Here is a 14,363-nt window from a genome sequence, read left to right as displayed (position 1 = left end):
TCTTTCAAGACAAATAGAAAAGTTATTTAACAATATAGATCTTAAACTAATGTAGCTCTTTTACAAGGGAGCAGGCTGTGTGTTCTGCACAGCTGATTAAGTAAAACACGGCTTGTTCCTCCTTTAGTTCCACCACATTGAAAAAGCTGATGCAGCATGTTATACTGTATTTTTATAGGCAGCTTTGGATTCTGACCATTGTAGACTTGGACTGAGCGGTGTAGATTTATCTGTTTGGTAAATATGTGAGCAGAAGAGCAAAGTTCACTCGGAATGACAAGACAGAAAATTCAACACCCGTCAGCTATTTGTTTATGATGGACAAACAGTTTGTTAAAATGCACTAATTACTGTCCAATACATCCAGTTCTGACATCATAAATCAATCAAACATCAGGGCCTTTTCCTAGAATATGGCAACACTCTGGACAGATCACAAGGTCAACACACACATACACAAACACAGACAAACACACTGAGTTCACTTAACTTGAGTGTCTTTGGACTGTGGGAAGAAAATACACATAGCTGAACACATCGCTCTGAGCCATCTTGCAATTACTTTTTCTGTTTTATTTTGAAATCTAACATCTCCTGTCATGTCTGTTCCTGCCTTCATGACTACTGGTCCCTTGATTACCAGCACCTGTCCTCATTACACACCTGCCCCTGATTAGCTCGTTAGGCAGCCAGTTCATATACTCCTTTGTTTGCCCTCCTCAGTTGCTAGATTGTCTTTGTTATCTCTTGAGTGTGTATCACTTTATTTCATAGTTTTGTTATCCTCTGTTTTGCCAGACTTTTGGATGTTTGTATTTTTCTTTGTATGCTACCTTGGACTTCATGCAAGTGTACAACCTTCTTTTTGTCGGTAAAGAGCAAGCCTGTTATATGAGTGTGAGCTAAAGTACCACACTGACAGTTACTGTAGATTTAACAATTTATTGACATTTGGGAAAAACAATCCAAACACACATTGATTGAAGTATTGTCCCTGCAATAACACCACAGGTGGGGATGTGACACTGAGCAAACACAACGTTTTGATGGACAGAAAACCAGAGTGAGGAAGAAGAGAAGACACTGGATTGAAGGTAGAAGAAAAGCGTTGAGGGATCGAACGTTTAATTCCTGAGACCATTTTTGTAAAAGATGCTGCTTAACCGGATAAATGGTTCCACTATTTTACCCAAAATACAAAAGCAAAACAGTTCAAAGCTTAGGTTATTTTATTTTCCTGCCTAGTTCTATACATTATGAAGAACTTTACAATGAATGTATCAACTTTTTACTTTTATAGACTTTTATTATAACTCTAAATCTCTATTAGAATATAAACTAATTCATGTACATTTACAAGCTTGTTTAAAATCACTGAAATCACCTTTGAAAAACATTATTTATCGTGTCAAATTGTGTTTGTGTCAAACAAAAGGCTTTTTTCCTTAAAACATGATTTTTTTATAATCCACTGAGTTATACAATAACATGTTTTCCAAATAATCAACATAAAATCTGATATTTCTGATCTGAATTTGTCCTGTCAGTTAAAACAAATTGATCCTGGATCATTATTTTAAAAAATACATAAACTATATTTACTGCTAAAGCTTCAGAAGTTGGTTTATTGATCTTCAGTCTACTGGACAGTGATGACGCCCTCCTCCCAGCTGAACTGGTTCACCAGCACGTCGTCCTCATGCTTCATGGAGTTGAGCAGATACTTGACCCCAGCTTTCACCCCGGTCTTCACCCCTGCACCCAGCGCGTAGCCCGCCACCCCAGCAGTCCCGCCAGTGGCCACCATGAGAGCATCCGTGCCGAGGTCCACGGCGCTGAGGATGGCTCTCTCCTTGGCTGTTTCAGAGCAGTTGACTGAGGCGTAGTACACCGCGGTGCCCAGGTTGTAGAGGGTGCTGACCGCAGGGATCCACTCCACCACGTTGTAAACGCGCTCCTCTCTTCTGTTGATGCAGCTCCTCTGGGGGCTTCGCTTCATCCGTCGACCTGAAGCAGCAACATCCTCCTCTGTGCTGCACTGACGGATCCAACACTCGGCCTCTGAGGATTCAGAGGGCAGGATGCGACTGCCTTTTCTAAGCAGGGCCTGGTATTTGCTATGTTTGAGTGTTCCACTGCGGGTCACACCGGCACACAGCACTCCCAGACTCTCGCAGGTGCTCACAGCCTCCTCCAGATCACCTGTGGCTCCTTCCACAGCTGTTCCTACCAGTGTGGTTCCATTCACCCTGTGCCAGCCCTCACAGTGCCCGTCCTGTTTAATGGTTCCTTCTCCCACCAAGGCCAGCTGCTGGATGTTGAACATCAAAGCTTCTATGTGGCGCCCCGCTTGATCCCTCTCTGACGGCAGTGCTGCTGATGCTGGTGCAGGCGTAGAGGACTTGCTCGTACTCCTCTCTATCAGAGCCTCTACCTCCATCAGGAGCTCCTCCGTATCAGTCACTCCCAGCAGCTCGTACAGCTTGAGCATGAGGGTCTGCGCCTCCTGTGTGCAGCCTGCTACCGCCAGCACGGGCACTAAAGACAGACCCAGCAGCTCCTGGGGGAACATGGAGGATGACGGGTCATCCAGGGTGCTGGCAGACAGCAGCTCTGCACAGCTGACATTCCCCTGAATGTGCAGATGATCTTGAATGTGACCCTGAAGCTTCACCCTGAGGTCTGATATTATATGTTTTGCAGATTGAACTCTCTCGTCTTTTTGCGCAGCCACTGACACAGGACCAGGTTTTCCTGCAGACGGGAGGCCGAGCCGGAGCTGGGATCCCATGAGAGACTGATGATCCTGTTTGGCTGTCACCTCTAAGTCTTCATTTGAGTCAGTTCCTGGAAGAGGAGGGTTTCTTAGCGCCACAGAAGGAGGGACCCTGCACAGAGCCTGTTCACTCAGCAGGATCTGGACCACAAGCAGCCACTTCAACTTGGAGGACATCATTTTGCTCTACAGCTATTTGTCCAAAGCCTCTACATGGAACAAAGGAAGAAGGAAAAACAAGCCAGACAGTTACAGTGGAGCTCTAATTGTGCATGAGTTTAGTAATTTAATTTTAAACTAAACACACAGAGACTAACTGGCCAGTATCCAGCCAGTTCTGCACACAAAGAAGTTTATTCTTATTTGCTAGTTCTTCTTGTCTCATAATTAGTCATTTGCCTGTTAACCATAATCATTAATTTTAATCAAGCCTGTTGGCAAAATAAGGCCAAGGAAGAGTTAAATTAATGTACCAGATGGGTAGAAAAGAGCACTGATGAAGAGCAAAGTTTGACCTTATTATCTTAGCAATTAGAGAAAAAAATATTTTTCATTGCAAGAGAGCAGCAGCCGGATTTAGAAGAAGAAAACCAAAGCTCCAAATTACAAACAAATAAAATCTATATTTGAAATATTTAAACATTTTTTCCGCAATGCATAAAGAGATAATGCAAGACTCTCCACGCTGAGCTCAAACATTCATGCACTCCCTGTTTCATGCACTGACTATGCCTAAAAATAGAAATGCTCTTCCACCCACAACTTCATAATTTCATTGCATTCCTTCTCTCGCTCCTTTAGCAGCTCTGCGCTGGGCACCTACCTTAATGATGATCTGATGTGGAGTTCTGGGTGAAGCAGTGCGACCAAGATGGCTCCAGCATGTAGGATGCTTCTTTTTTTTTTCCAGTCCTTTTTTCCCCTCAAAACATGCAAAGCAACCTGCTCTCTCTTTGCCTCCAATGAGAATCTCCTTCTTTACACATGACATCCCACAGCCCTCCCTCTGTCTCATCTGTCTTTCAGCTTCCTCTCTTCTTTGGCCTCATTGCTCAACAGGGAGACCAGCGCTTGAATGTTAATTCACGTGGGGAAAGTCCATGTGTTCTCGAGCAGTTTTGTTTGCCTGCCCTGCTATCCTCTCACCCCCCTCTCGTCCCCCCCACCTCCCCCCTCCTCTCTCTGTCGTTTTGTTTTTGACCCAAATTCTTGAAAGAAATCTCCCTTCATGCAGCGAGCAAATTTATCTCCTATACAAGCGGGACAAGTGAAGGAAACGGGGCTATGTGAGGTAAAGACTGAAAATATAGGATTAAAATACATACAAGAGTCCATCATAAAGGGTGCAGAACTGTATGTTTACAGGTCCATGTATATTTACATCTCTACACTCACTGCTTTTAAGACAGGACTCTTATTCTCTGAAGCCCTTTACACACACTACAAATGCTGTCCATATCTTTGGCAGTAAGAGCACCTCCAAGAATAGCCGGACTTTGCCTTGGAGCATGCACCACAGTCCTATTAAAACCATGTTTATTCAAAAAGCCTATTTACATGAGATAAGAGGATTTTAATGGTTTATCAAACTCAAAGTGTAGGACAGCTTGAACATATGTCTTTCAGTTTTTATTGCAAGGCGATGATACATAAGTCATTACGAGTCATTACGATGATGGGTTTATACATTAAATCTGAATTCTGTATACTCTATATGACCTACAAAAGCAAACCAGACCATCAGCATCAACACTGATTATTTCTATAGTTCATTTTAATGCCTGAAACCACTGGCGGGGTGTAGGTGTCAGATTAAGTGCATGTTGTCTTTGTTCATTTACCAGGGTACAAATTTTTAAGAGGGGCGGGGGGTGGTATTATGCTAATTTCAAGCTTCATATTTCATTCGGTGATACCTGTGGAGTAGCTTAGCGTATTTTACAGTTAAAAAACATATCTTTTTCTCACACTGATGCTCTGTGCAGGCCCTCATACAGCCTCTGCCTGAAACCACTCAGTCAGCTCTGTCCCTTTAAGAAACCCCGCCCCCTACTAGCCCGCTTTCTTCTGATTGGCCAGCTCTCCGAAGCCTGCTGAGAGCGTGTAGAAAAACGCTGTGTGTAACCTGGGTTAACAACAGCAGCCTGCAGACTGAGCTGAGAAGCCTGGGGATTCCTCCAACATACTTTTCCCGACAGATTTTAAACTTGTGAAACAGCATAATACCCCCTGTAGCATGTAGAGAGATACACCAAAATCAGCGCAAACTGAAAGTTACTAACAGGAGCTTTGAAGAGCGCATAATAAGACTTTCACTTAGTTTGTCCCTTCATAATCAAGAAATAGACTGCATATAGTTTCAGCTAAATGTCAATAGGAAACCATTTTTACTGTCTGATGTTTGACAACATATACATACAGTATTGTAGGAAACTGTGTCCTAAAGCATGTGAGCATCCGACATTGTGTTGTTTTGCAATTATATTAAACACAAAATTATCTTAAGTAAAGTCTGATCATGTACGAAGTCTTATTACACATGAAACATTTTTTCAACCAGGATTTAAACTCCAAGTACGGTAACTTAAAAGGGAATGTTTGAACACATGATCCTTTTCTGCTGTCTTTTTGACATTGAGATTGTGTAATCTTATAAGTACCTGGGTGTCCCCCTGAACAATAAACTGGACTGGTCAGACAACTCAAACGCACTCTACAAGAAGGGACAAAGTAGACTCTATCTGCTCAGGAGACTCAGGTCTTTTGGATTGGAGGGGGCACTTCTGAAGTCCTTCTTTGACTCTGTGGTGGCATCAGCCATCTATTTTGGAGTAGTCTGCTGGAGCAGCAGCACCTCTGCTGCTGACAGGAATAGAGTAAACAGACTAGTGAAGAAGGCCAGCTCTGTCCTGGGTTGCCCTCTTGACCCTGTGGAGGTGGTGGTTGACAGGAAAATGATGGCTAAGCTGTCGTCTCTGATAGACAACATGACCCCCTTGCAGGAGACCATAACACCACTGGGAAGCTGGTACAGTGATAGGCTCCTTCACCCGCAGTGTCTCACGGAGCAATACCGCTGGTCTTTTCTTCCTGCTGTGGTCGGACTCTGTAATCAACAGTGAACAGGTTGTCATGTTAGCTAGCTAAGTTATTTGTCAAGCTAGATAACTGACATACACACTAAGATAGTGTTTTGATAGTCATATCGGTAGCGAGCATGCTAAGGTTAGCCAACTAGCTCTAACATAAATACACTGCATGACTCTGGCATTGTGCTTTGTAACCAAACGTCAAATTACGCCGGCGAACCAGCAAATCATCAAAAGCATTAATGAACATTAGCCAGGCGGGGCAGGGCGGCTGGAGAGAGCTGGGATGAAGCATTTTTGCTGTGAGAGAAAAAACGCTGCACCCGGTGAGAGAACGCTGCACGCAGGTTTTGTTTCTATGACAACAATAAGTTGTGGCTCTGTTTTGATCCCCAAAAGCAAGCGAAGGTCTCCATGATTCGCATGCCCTGCCGATGTTGACTATAGGTTTCCCCCTGAAGTCGATCACATTCCTGTTTGGTCAGACGGGCTTCACTAGACAAAACTTTTTTTTGTTTTTTATTCTTGTGTGTAGTTTGTGTTGGTGTTGTTGTGGGTGCTGTCGCTTGTTGGCATCCATCTCCATTTCACAGCTTGAGTTGTCTCGTGTTGCACACACTGTTGACTGTAGTGGCGTAGAATGAGCTCTCGGCAGAGGTACTCGCAAACACATCTTGTCACATCCTCTTGTTGCCCGGAAAAACCGGCCCAAGTGCTTTACATAAAAATCTGCCAACAGGTTGTTCGGGCCAATGGAGGAAGTTGGGGAAGCTCTCAATTTATCAGTTCCTCTACTGTCGCTTCACACCTTGGCAATAAAAAATGATAGTTGATTGATGAATATATGTAAAATCTCACGTATAGCCCCTTTAATGTGCAAAATACCTTATTTTATCTTATCTTATACGTGTTTCTACTGTGTGGAAAAGGGAAGGTGTATTTATAATAATAGTACTATATAAATTAATATTATACTAATCATATTTATATAAATTTGTGTAGTAATATTATTTCTTATTCATACAGCATCATAATATTTTCTGTGTCAAAGTGCTTTATAAGGAACTACAACTTTACAGGAACTAAATACCATAAAATTGACAACATCAAGTATATAAATCAGTATAGACATATAATAACACATGTCATATAAATATGAAACACATGTCTAACATTACAAAAAGCTTTTACAAAACACAAAGCTTTAAAAGCAGCCACAGGGTGTCTCAGAGTGCAGTGGGCCTGAATCTGTGTGCTTCACTGCTCACACCGGTTTGAGTTATACTGTCTGTCATGTGTCTTTTTCTTCTCGTAAGCTATTTTCCTTTCTGCATAACGTCCAGTTTGCTTGCTGTTTCGGTTACTCTGCTTTATGAGTTGCTCTTCCACACTCGAAACACACGGTGTCGCTGTAGCCTTGTTCTTCGTCTGTGCCTCTACTTTGAGCTCTGCCTCTTTCTGTGTGAGCTGCACTTACACTTCTGGTGAAGTCGAACTTGACTGATGCATCTTCCTACAATGATTTCTCTTTTTATTGCACATTTTTACACAATACGATCTTTCAGAAAGTTGTCTAGTCTGCCAAATTTGCATGATTTTGCCAGACAGGAGCTTCCACAGATTCCTTGGGGCACTGAGATCTGTCTGAACTTTCGTCTCTCCAAATGTATCCGCAGCGTAAATGTCATGTCAAAAGGGACTTTTTTTTTTCTCTCAACAAATGTTCCTTTTTTTCTCCAGAAGATTAGCAGATCCTCGGAGATGGTGCTCAGATATGATGCAATAGTGTAGCTCTCCTTTATCCTCCGTCTGCATCATAAATCTGCAGGCTAATTAAAAAAACGTGTACGAGTCTTTCCAAATTATGTGTCAAAATCTGCTGTTCGTGAGAGGCTGCCGGGTTCCTGAAGGCAGCAACTTGTTAACAATCCTATTTTTGTGCCTACTCACAACAAATTATTTCTCGACCCTTAACATTTACAACAGGCCTGTATTGTACACTGTATAATATTTTCAGAGACCCAAGTAACTCCACCATGAGCATGACTTGGCGGCAAGGAAAAAACTTCCTACAGGCAGAAAGCTCCAGCAGAACCAGACTCATAGGTTTCACAGTATTCTGCCTCGACCGGTTGAGGTAGAGTAAGAAAAAAAGAGAGAGAGAGACTGACAGACAGTACAGCTTCACATCTTGTCACCAGCAGTCTGAGCCTATTCTCAATGTGGTCTTGAAGACTAATTTTACATGATGCCTCATACTGTTTGTCTTTGTGATTGGCTGATGCACTACAGTCCTACACTGGGCTACTCTGGATGTAAACCTTAAGTTATTATGTTTCTAACTTTCCTATTCCTTTATATCTATTCACTTTGGTCTCCTTCTTGTGTTCCCTTTTGGCTTTTCCTCTCCTTGACACTTTGAAAGTGAGAAAGAAAGGAGAGGAAACTGTCTCCTCTTTCTCTTTTTGTTTTTCATGAAGCTGGACCTCCTCTGTCCCCTGCTGGAGATGATGGAGGAAGTGACCTCTAGCCCTCCTCGGCTACTCAAAGTTCACTCACATCTTTAAGCTGAAACAAAAGTGACACGTTGTGTTCTTCATGTACAACATGCTCTGTGTTCTTCAGCCAGGGAGCTTGAATATAATGACGCCGCCCGCTGGGTTGCACTTATTAAACAATCTGAGAAACCCGGCAGCCCATGGGTGTGTGATTCATAAGGTATGGTGGCTATTTGGAGTCCTGTTTGCACAGTTTTTTCTGTAGGGAGCTGAATAGAATTGACGCTATAGTTGAAGGAATAATCCCCCACAGTCCAATCGAAAATGATCAGAACATGCTGATGCACGCTGACTCCCCGCGCTGCACACGGCTGCGGCTTATTAACCATCAGGGTTCTGGTCTTCAGAGTATTAGCTCATCTTTTGTGAGTCTCCTTTGTGATTTATGATCACACTGATACTCCCACTGCAATTATCATGTTTCAGTGTGACGTTTTTACAGCATAGGCTAAAAATATAAACAAACAAAAGCTATTTAATTATTAAGTTTCATATTCCTTGTGTAATATGTGCGCTTATCAGATCGCTCAGTAAGTTAGAAATGAAGTTTCTTTCTTGAGCCTGCGAAAACAATGTCAACAATCAACTTCAAAAACTGGTGTCAAAACACTGCCGGCAGTGACGCTGAAAATCAACATCAAAAACCGAAGTCTAAGACCGGTTTCAAAAAACGTCAAAAACTGATGTCAGACACTGCCAACACTGACGTTGAAAGTGGACGTCAAAAACTGATTTAAAAAATCTGACATCAACACCATCAAAGGGAGACGGTGTAGGGAGTGGTTTGGGAAAGGCCCTGTGTATATTACACTGCCTCAGGCAGGTGTTCTGAATACTGTAAACTTTACAGCAGTCTGCGGCCTCGTGCCTGCGACTGAATCACAGTAGTGCTAATACTGACTACAGTATCAGTCCCTCTCATGTAATATTGCTTAATTAACCCTCTTTCCTAATTAGAATGCTATAGGTGCAGGATGTTCCGCCCTAACAGGTTAAACTAAACTAGGGACATATTGAGGGAGCTGTCAATCAGGCAGTAAAAATCCAGCTGCACTGAGACTCTAATCAAGCTACATAGTTGAAAACACCTGATGATCTATGTGGAATTTAAAAAACCGGTGCCAAATGAATACAATTACTTTACCCTTCATTTAATAATTTACTACATCACTCCTCTGATAAACATGGTTATAATTGTAACCTTTAAGCTGACATGGATGAGAAGTCCTTGAAAAGTGAGGTAGGTCATGTCATATGATGAAAAGCGTGAGTGGACCGTGTGGTCAGACTGATTTCATGATATAAAGGAAATCCAGGCTGTTCAGTTGTGTTGCGTTATGTTGTGATTTTATTATTTCTATGATTTGTTTACTTTATCTTTTTATTCCCACTACTATACATTCTTCTGCTTATAATAATATCACCTTTCCATGATGTAATGACCATTGGTGATAATTGTCTGGAGTTAGACTGTAAGAACCCTCAGGTCTTCAGGTAGTGGGCTTTTAATCGTGCCAAAACCGAAACCTACGGTGAGGCATCTTTTTATCTTTACGGCCCCCGCCTGAAGACAAGGGCAGCGCAGAGCGTCTACATTTTTAAAAGCAAACTAAAGACCTACCTTTTTAGTCTGACTTATTTATTTCTTTAGCATCTAAGTCTGTTTTAGTGATTCATATATATCGATTTAGTGTGTTATTATCTTTAGTTTTAGGATTATGGATTATTATTCATTTATATACTGTATATATTAGTGTTTTATCATCTTATTTGGTGTTTTATTACTTTATTCTAGTGTATTTTTATGGATAACCCTTTAATGTTTTATTGTCTTATTTATGTTCTCCTTTGTTTCTTGCTTTTTCGAGTCTTGTTTCCTCATTATGAATTCATGATAGCGTTTCCTCAGTTTCCTTAGTTCCTGTTTTTATTGAGCTCTCTGTTTACATTATTTTCTGTCTATGTAAAAGTGCTACACAAATAAAGGCTGACTGATTGATTGATTGTAATCAGATTTAGATTTTCTGGTCAGGCTTGTATAATTTCAGTAAGAAGCAGAAAAGCAATCTGCAGCACGAACTCGTCAGTGAACCAAGGATTGTGAAATGCACACATGCACTCATGTTTTATTTTTCAAATTAACACCTGATGTATCCTGTCAAGGTGACACAAGACGTGGGTCAACAAGAGAAACCCAAAGATCCAAATAGCTTATAAGGTGTTAATTAAGTGTGACTGATTCAATTAGCTAGTGTAAAGACACACACACACACACACACACACACACACACTACATTCAGTTCTGGATTGTTCATTCAGTTCTTGATCATACACATGCTTTATATTAAGTTAAGGTTTTCGGCTTATTGGCATCCACGTGTCTGTCACGAGTTATTCTAGTTTAGTTATGTTTTTGTATTTCGGGGTTCAGATATTGTTTGCTGTTTTACCTGGTCACTTTGTCTCTTGTCATGACTTCTCATCGTTTAGTTTTGTATTTAGTTTATTCTGTGTTCTTGTCAGTATTTAGTCTTGTTTAGTTATTTCACTTGTGTCTCTTTGGTTGGATCATGTCCTGTTTTACTTTGTCACCTTGTCTCTCGTGTTGGTCCACTTCATGCCTTTGTGTTTCCCGCTTGTTTGATTGTGTGCCTTGCCCTAAGTTTATTTAGTCTCTGTGCTGGTCCATTGCCTTTGTCGTGTTACCTGTGATTCTGGATTCACCTGTTTCCTCGTCGCTTCCGTGTGTTTCTGTTTTTTCCCTTTGGATTATTCTTTTAAAAACATCTGCACTTATTCTTGTAAGGAGACATTTCTGTCTTTGACTTTTCTTTGGCTACTTTCAGAACAGTGGCACACAAAGCCAGCGTTAAAGTAGATGAAGCAGCTCAACTTCAAAATCTTTTTCTCCATCAAACAGCAAGTTTAACCCAAAGGTGTCATGCTTTAGTTGGTTTAGTTATGTTTCTGATTTGAATTTTGGTATTCGGATATAATTTCCTGTTTTACTTTGTCATTTTCGGTGTGTCCGAAACCGCATACTATCATACTAGTCATTCTAATCATACTAACCGTGACGTCAAATTGAGTATGTCATGCGTTCCCATCTCATAGTATGCGAGAAATGCCCGGATGTATACTAGATCGGCCCGGATGTTTGAGTATAAGACGGGAGCTCACTGGTTGTACTCAACCGCCCCAAAATGCATTGCGGCTATTCAGCTTCTACTATGGCGGAGATGGACCGGAGATCAGACCGGACATCCGTAAACGATTAAGTCACGTGTTACGGAGAAGACAGCTCTGAGTATGATGCGAACGGTCAGGTTAGTAGGCAGTATGCAGTACATACTGTTTGAGTATGTAGTAGGCAGTAGGTTAGTATGCAGTTTCGGACACAGCCTTTGTCTCTCTCGTGTTGTTGATCCACTTCATGCCTTTTTGTGTTTGATTTTGTGCGCTGCCCTTATTGTTTTCACCTGCCTCTTGATGGTCTCGCCTGTGTCTGATTTCCCTCACCTCCCAAGTCGTTTGTCCTCGTCTAACCCTTGCTCCCTGTGGATTTGTTTTTTGTGAGTTTAAATGTGTTTCGCCATGTTTCGGACCATACCTCATTTTTGGATTTTTGATTGAACCTCTTGTTGGATTTTAAAACCTGGACTCTTTTAGTAAGCCTTTTTGCTTTTTGCCTTGTCTTTTTGTCTTATTTAATAAATCATCCACTGTCTGCACCTGGATCCTCTCCCTTTTTGTTAAAACCCGAACCTTGACAAAAGGAGACTCCAGGAAGCTCCTGTGCCTAGCCAATGAATAGTTTGGCGCATAACCCTCCTTTAAATATTTATTTTTTCACTTATACTTCTGTACTATTTAAACAGTGCAGATATAACAAATAAATATTGGTTCTTTAGAGGTGCTATGAGGCAAATTGTTACTTTTGGACAAACAGAAACCAGTACTGTTTACTGTAAAGGTAAATGAGTACAAAGTAACACATTGCTCTCTAAAAAAAAACACAGTGATGTAAAATTAGAAAGCCTTACAAAAGGAAATACTAAGGTACTTCTACTGCAGCATGCATTAGGTCTGAGTATGAACAATGCTACACAGAGGAACTCGTGCATAACAGAGTGCAAATATTGATACTTGCGCAATATGCTGATAGACCAGGATGAGCTACAGCAGTGCTAAGTAATAAAAGTGACTTTTACAGGCGACTACAGGATCTAAATCCTGTTTCAACAGAACCTCTCAAGTGCCCAAGGCGGCGAGTGAAACTTCAGCCACAGCAGAGATTTAGTTTCCTCTCAAAGCTTCAAGCCAATCAGGCAATTTGACGTTAAGCATCCCATTATCCTTTAAGTACAGTGCAATATGTGTGAGTTCACGTCTGTGTGCATTTGGTATCTTTTTCTCCTAAATAACCATGCTAACAATGCTTAATGTAGCCACCTATGCTTAGTGGGATGATTTGTGGGACTGAAAGATTGTGGATGTCAATCTGACTTTTAAAAACATCCATGTGGGTGTAATAAAACTGTTTTTGTCCGGGGGAGGAGAAGGTCAGTCTGAGGGCTTCCGCTTGTCATTGGAAGGCTCATTGATTCAGAGAGCGAGGGAGTTATTTGTTGGGGGGGGGGATTGGGGGTTTGGGTGGAGCTCTAATTGGATTACACATGAGGACTTTAATTATTGAGGTACAGAGGCGGCCAAGTGGAAAGACATATTTTCAGCTGGCGCAGGCCTCCTATGACAGCAAGACACCGTTGAGCAGATCGCTGGTTTATACTGCTGGAGCGTACCCATTAACAGGTAGGACTTTTATGTTCTTGTAGTTCATTTTTTTGGATAGATTATTGCATTAAAGCAGTCTAAAGACATAATGAGAGGTTACTTTGTGCATGCAGAGAAACAGTCTTTTATTTTCTACATCTCCTGTAATACTCCTGCCCACGTATTGGATGATTCAGTACACTGATTGAGTGGCGGGGTTTGTCACCACTGTGCAATTGAATCTGCATATTCATAACAACAACTGTCGTCATGATATACTGTTGCAGAGCTTGTGTTGTCATGTCAGTATGAGGAATTTGTGATCAAGAGCAAGAGTATTGCTTGAACGTCTCGATCATTTCCCGGTTGTTTGACGTATTGTGGGCTAAAGAGTCATTAAGTGCTTAACTCCAGAGACACTTTAGATCTCCTTTTTCACCGTCTCAAATATTCACATATATTTAGCATTCAATGCATGCTGTGGAACATATTGCACGCCTAACCTGCTGTGAATTGACTGAGGTTTAGGTATATATCAGTGCTAAATCACTTTACAGAGAGCTTCCTCAGAAATGGTAATAGGGTATAAAACACCTACTTAATGCCTGATGATGTATCAATGCAGGATGTATGAATGTATGAATAATATAGTTAACACTAAACGGTTAATTAATTAATGATTTTAAATCTACAGTTCTTAGATTCCTTAATTCATACGCCACCAACGTATCTCTCTGAGTGTCTAAGTGACAGCAGGATCCCAGCCTTTACATGTTGCTGATGATGCTGCTTTAATTGTGCTCTAGTTAAACCTGTTTAAACAACATGCCTACGGGTACCTTTTATATTAAACTGTGTGTCCATTGTTCTTCTACAAAATACCAATTTTGAAATACCAAGATTGATCGAATTAAAGACTGCAGGAGAAACATTTGTTCAAGAAGAGGGTGTGGTGAGACCCTGAAGCATCAAATAACATCATATTAAGTAGTTGACAGGTTAAGGTTAATAAAGGTAAGGCGGACGAGGAGTTAGTAATGTTCGAGAGCTTTCAAACCCGATGCTTAGATAATTACAAAGTGTGGGAGAGTAAACATCTGTGAGCTGGAGAAGTGTTTGTGAGCTGAGGAGATGCAGGGAAGCAAAGCGCCAAATGTGTAAATATCT

General features: G+C 41.3%; 1 protein-coding gene across 1 annotated transcript; it reads right to left on the bottom strand.

The window, feature by feature from the left end:
• Positions 1–928: 928 nt before the first annotated feature.
• Positions 929–3,869, bottom strand: apof (apolipoprotein F). Its single transcript, XM_069678703.1, has 2 exons — positions 3,600–3,869; positions 929–2,985 (listed from the first exon to the last, which is right to left on the bottom strand). Exon 2 carries the CDS (start codon positions 2,954–2,956, stop codon positions 1,640–1,642), a length of 1,317 nt encoding a protein of 438 aa, XP_069534804.1. The 5' UTR covers positions 2,957–2,985; positions 3,600–3,869; the 3' UTR covers positions 929–1,639.
• Positions 3,870–14,363: the final 10,494 nt, after the last annotated feature.

Source organism: Semicossyphus pulcher, unplaced genomic scaffold, assembly GCF_022749685.1.
Source record: "Semicossyphus pulcher isolate SPU_LCO1_2020_fin unplaced genomic scaffold, fSemPul1.0.p SCAF_3, whole genome shotgun sequence".
NCBI lineage: Eukaryota > Metazoa > Chordata > Actinopteri > Labriformes > Labridae > Semicossyphus > Semicossyphus pulcher.
Note: the sequence above shows the minus strand (reverse complement) of the source record. Positions and strands in the feature narration are given on the sequence as shown.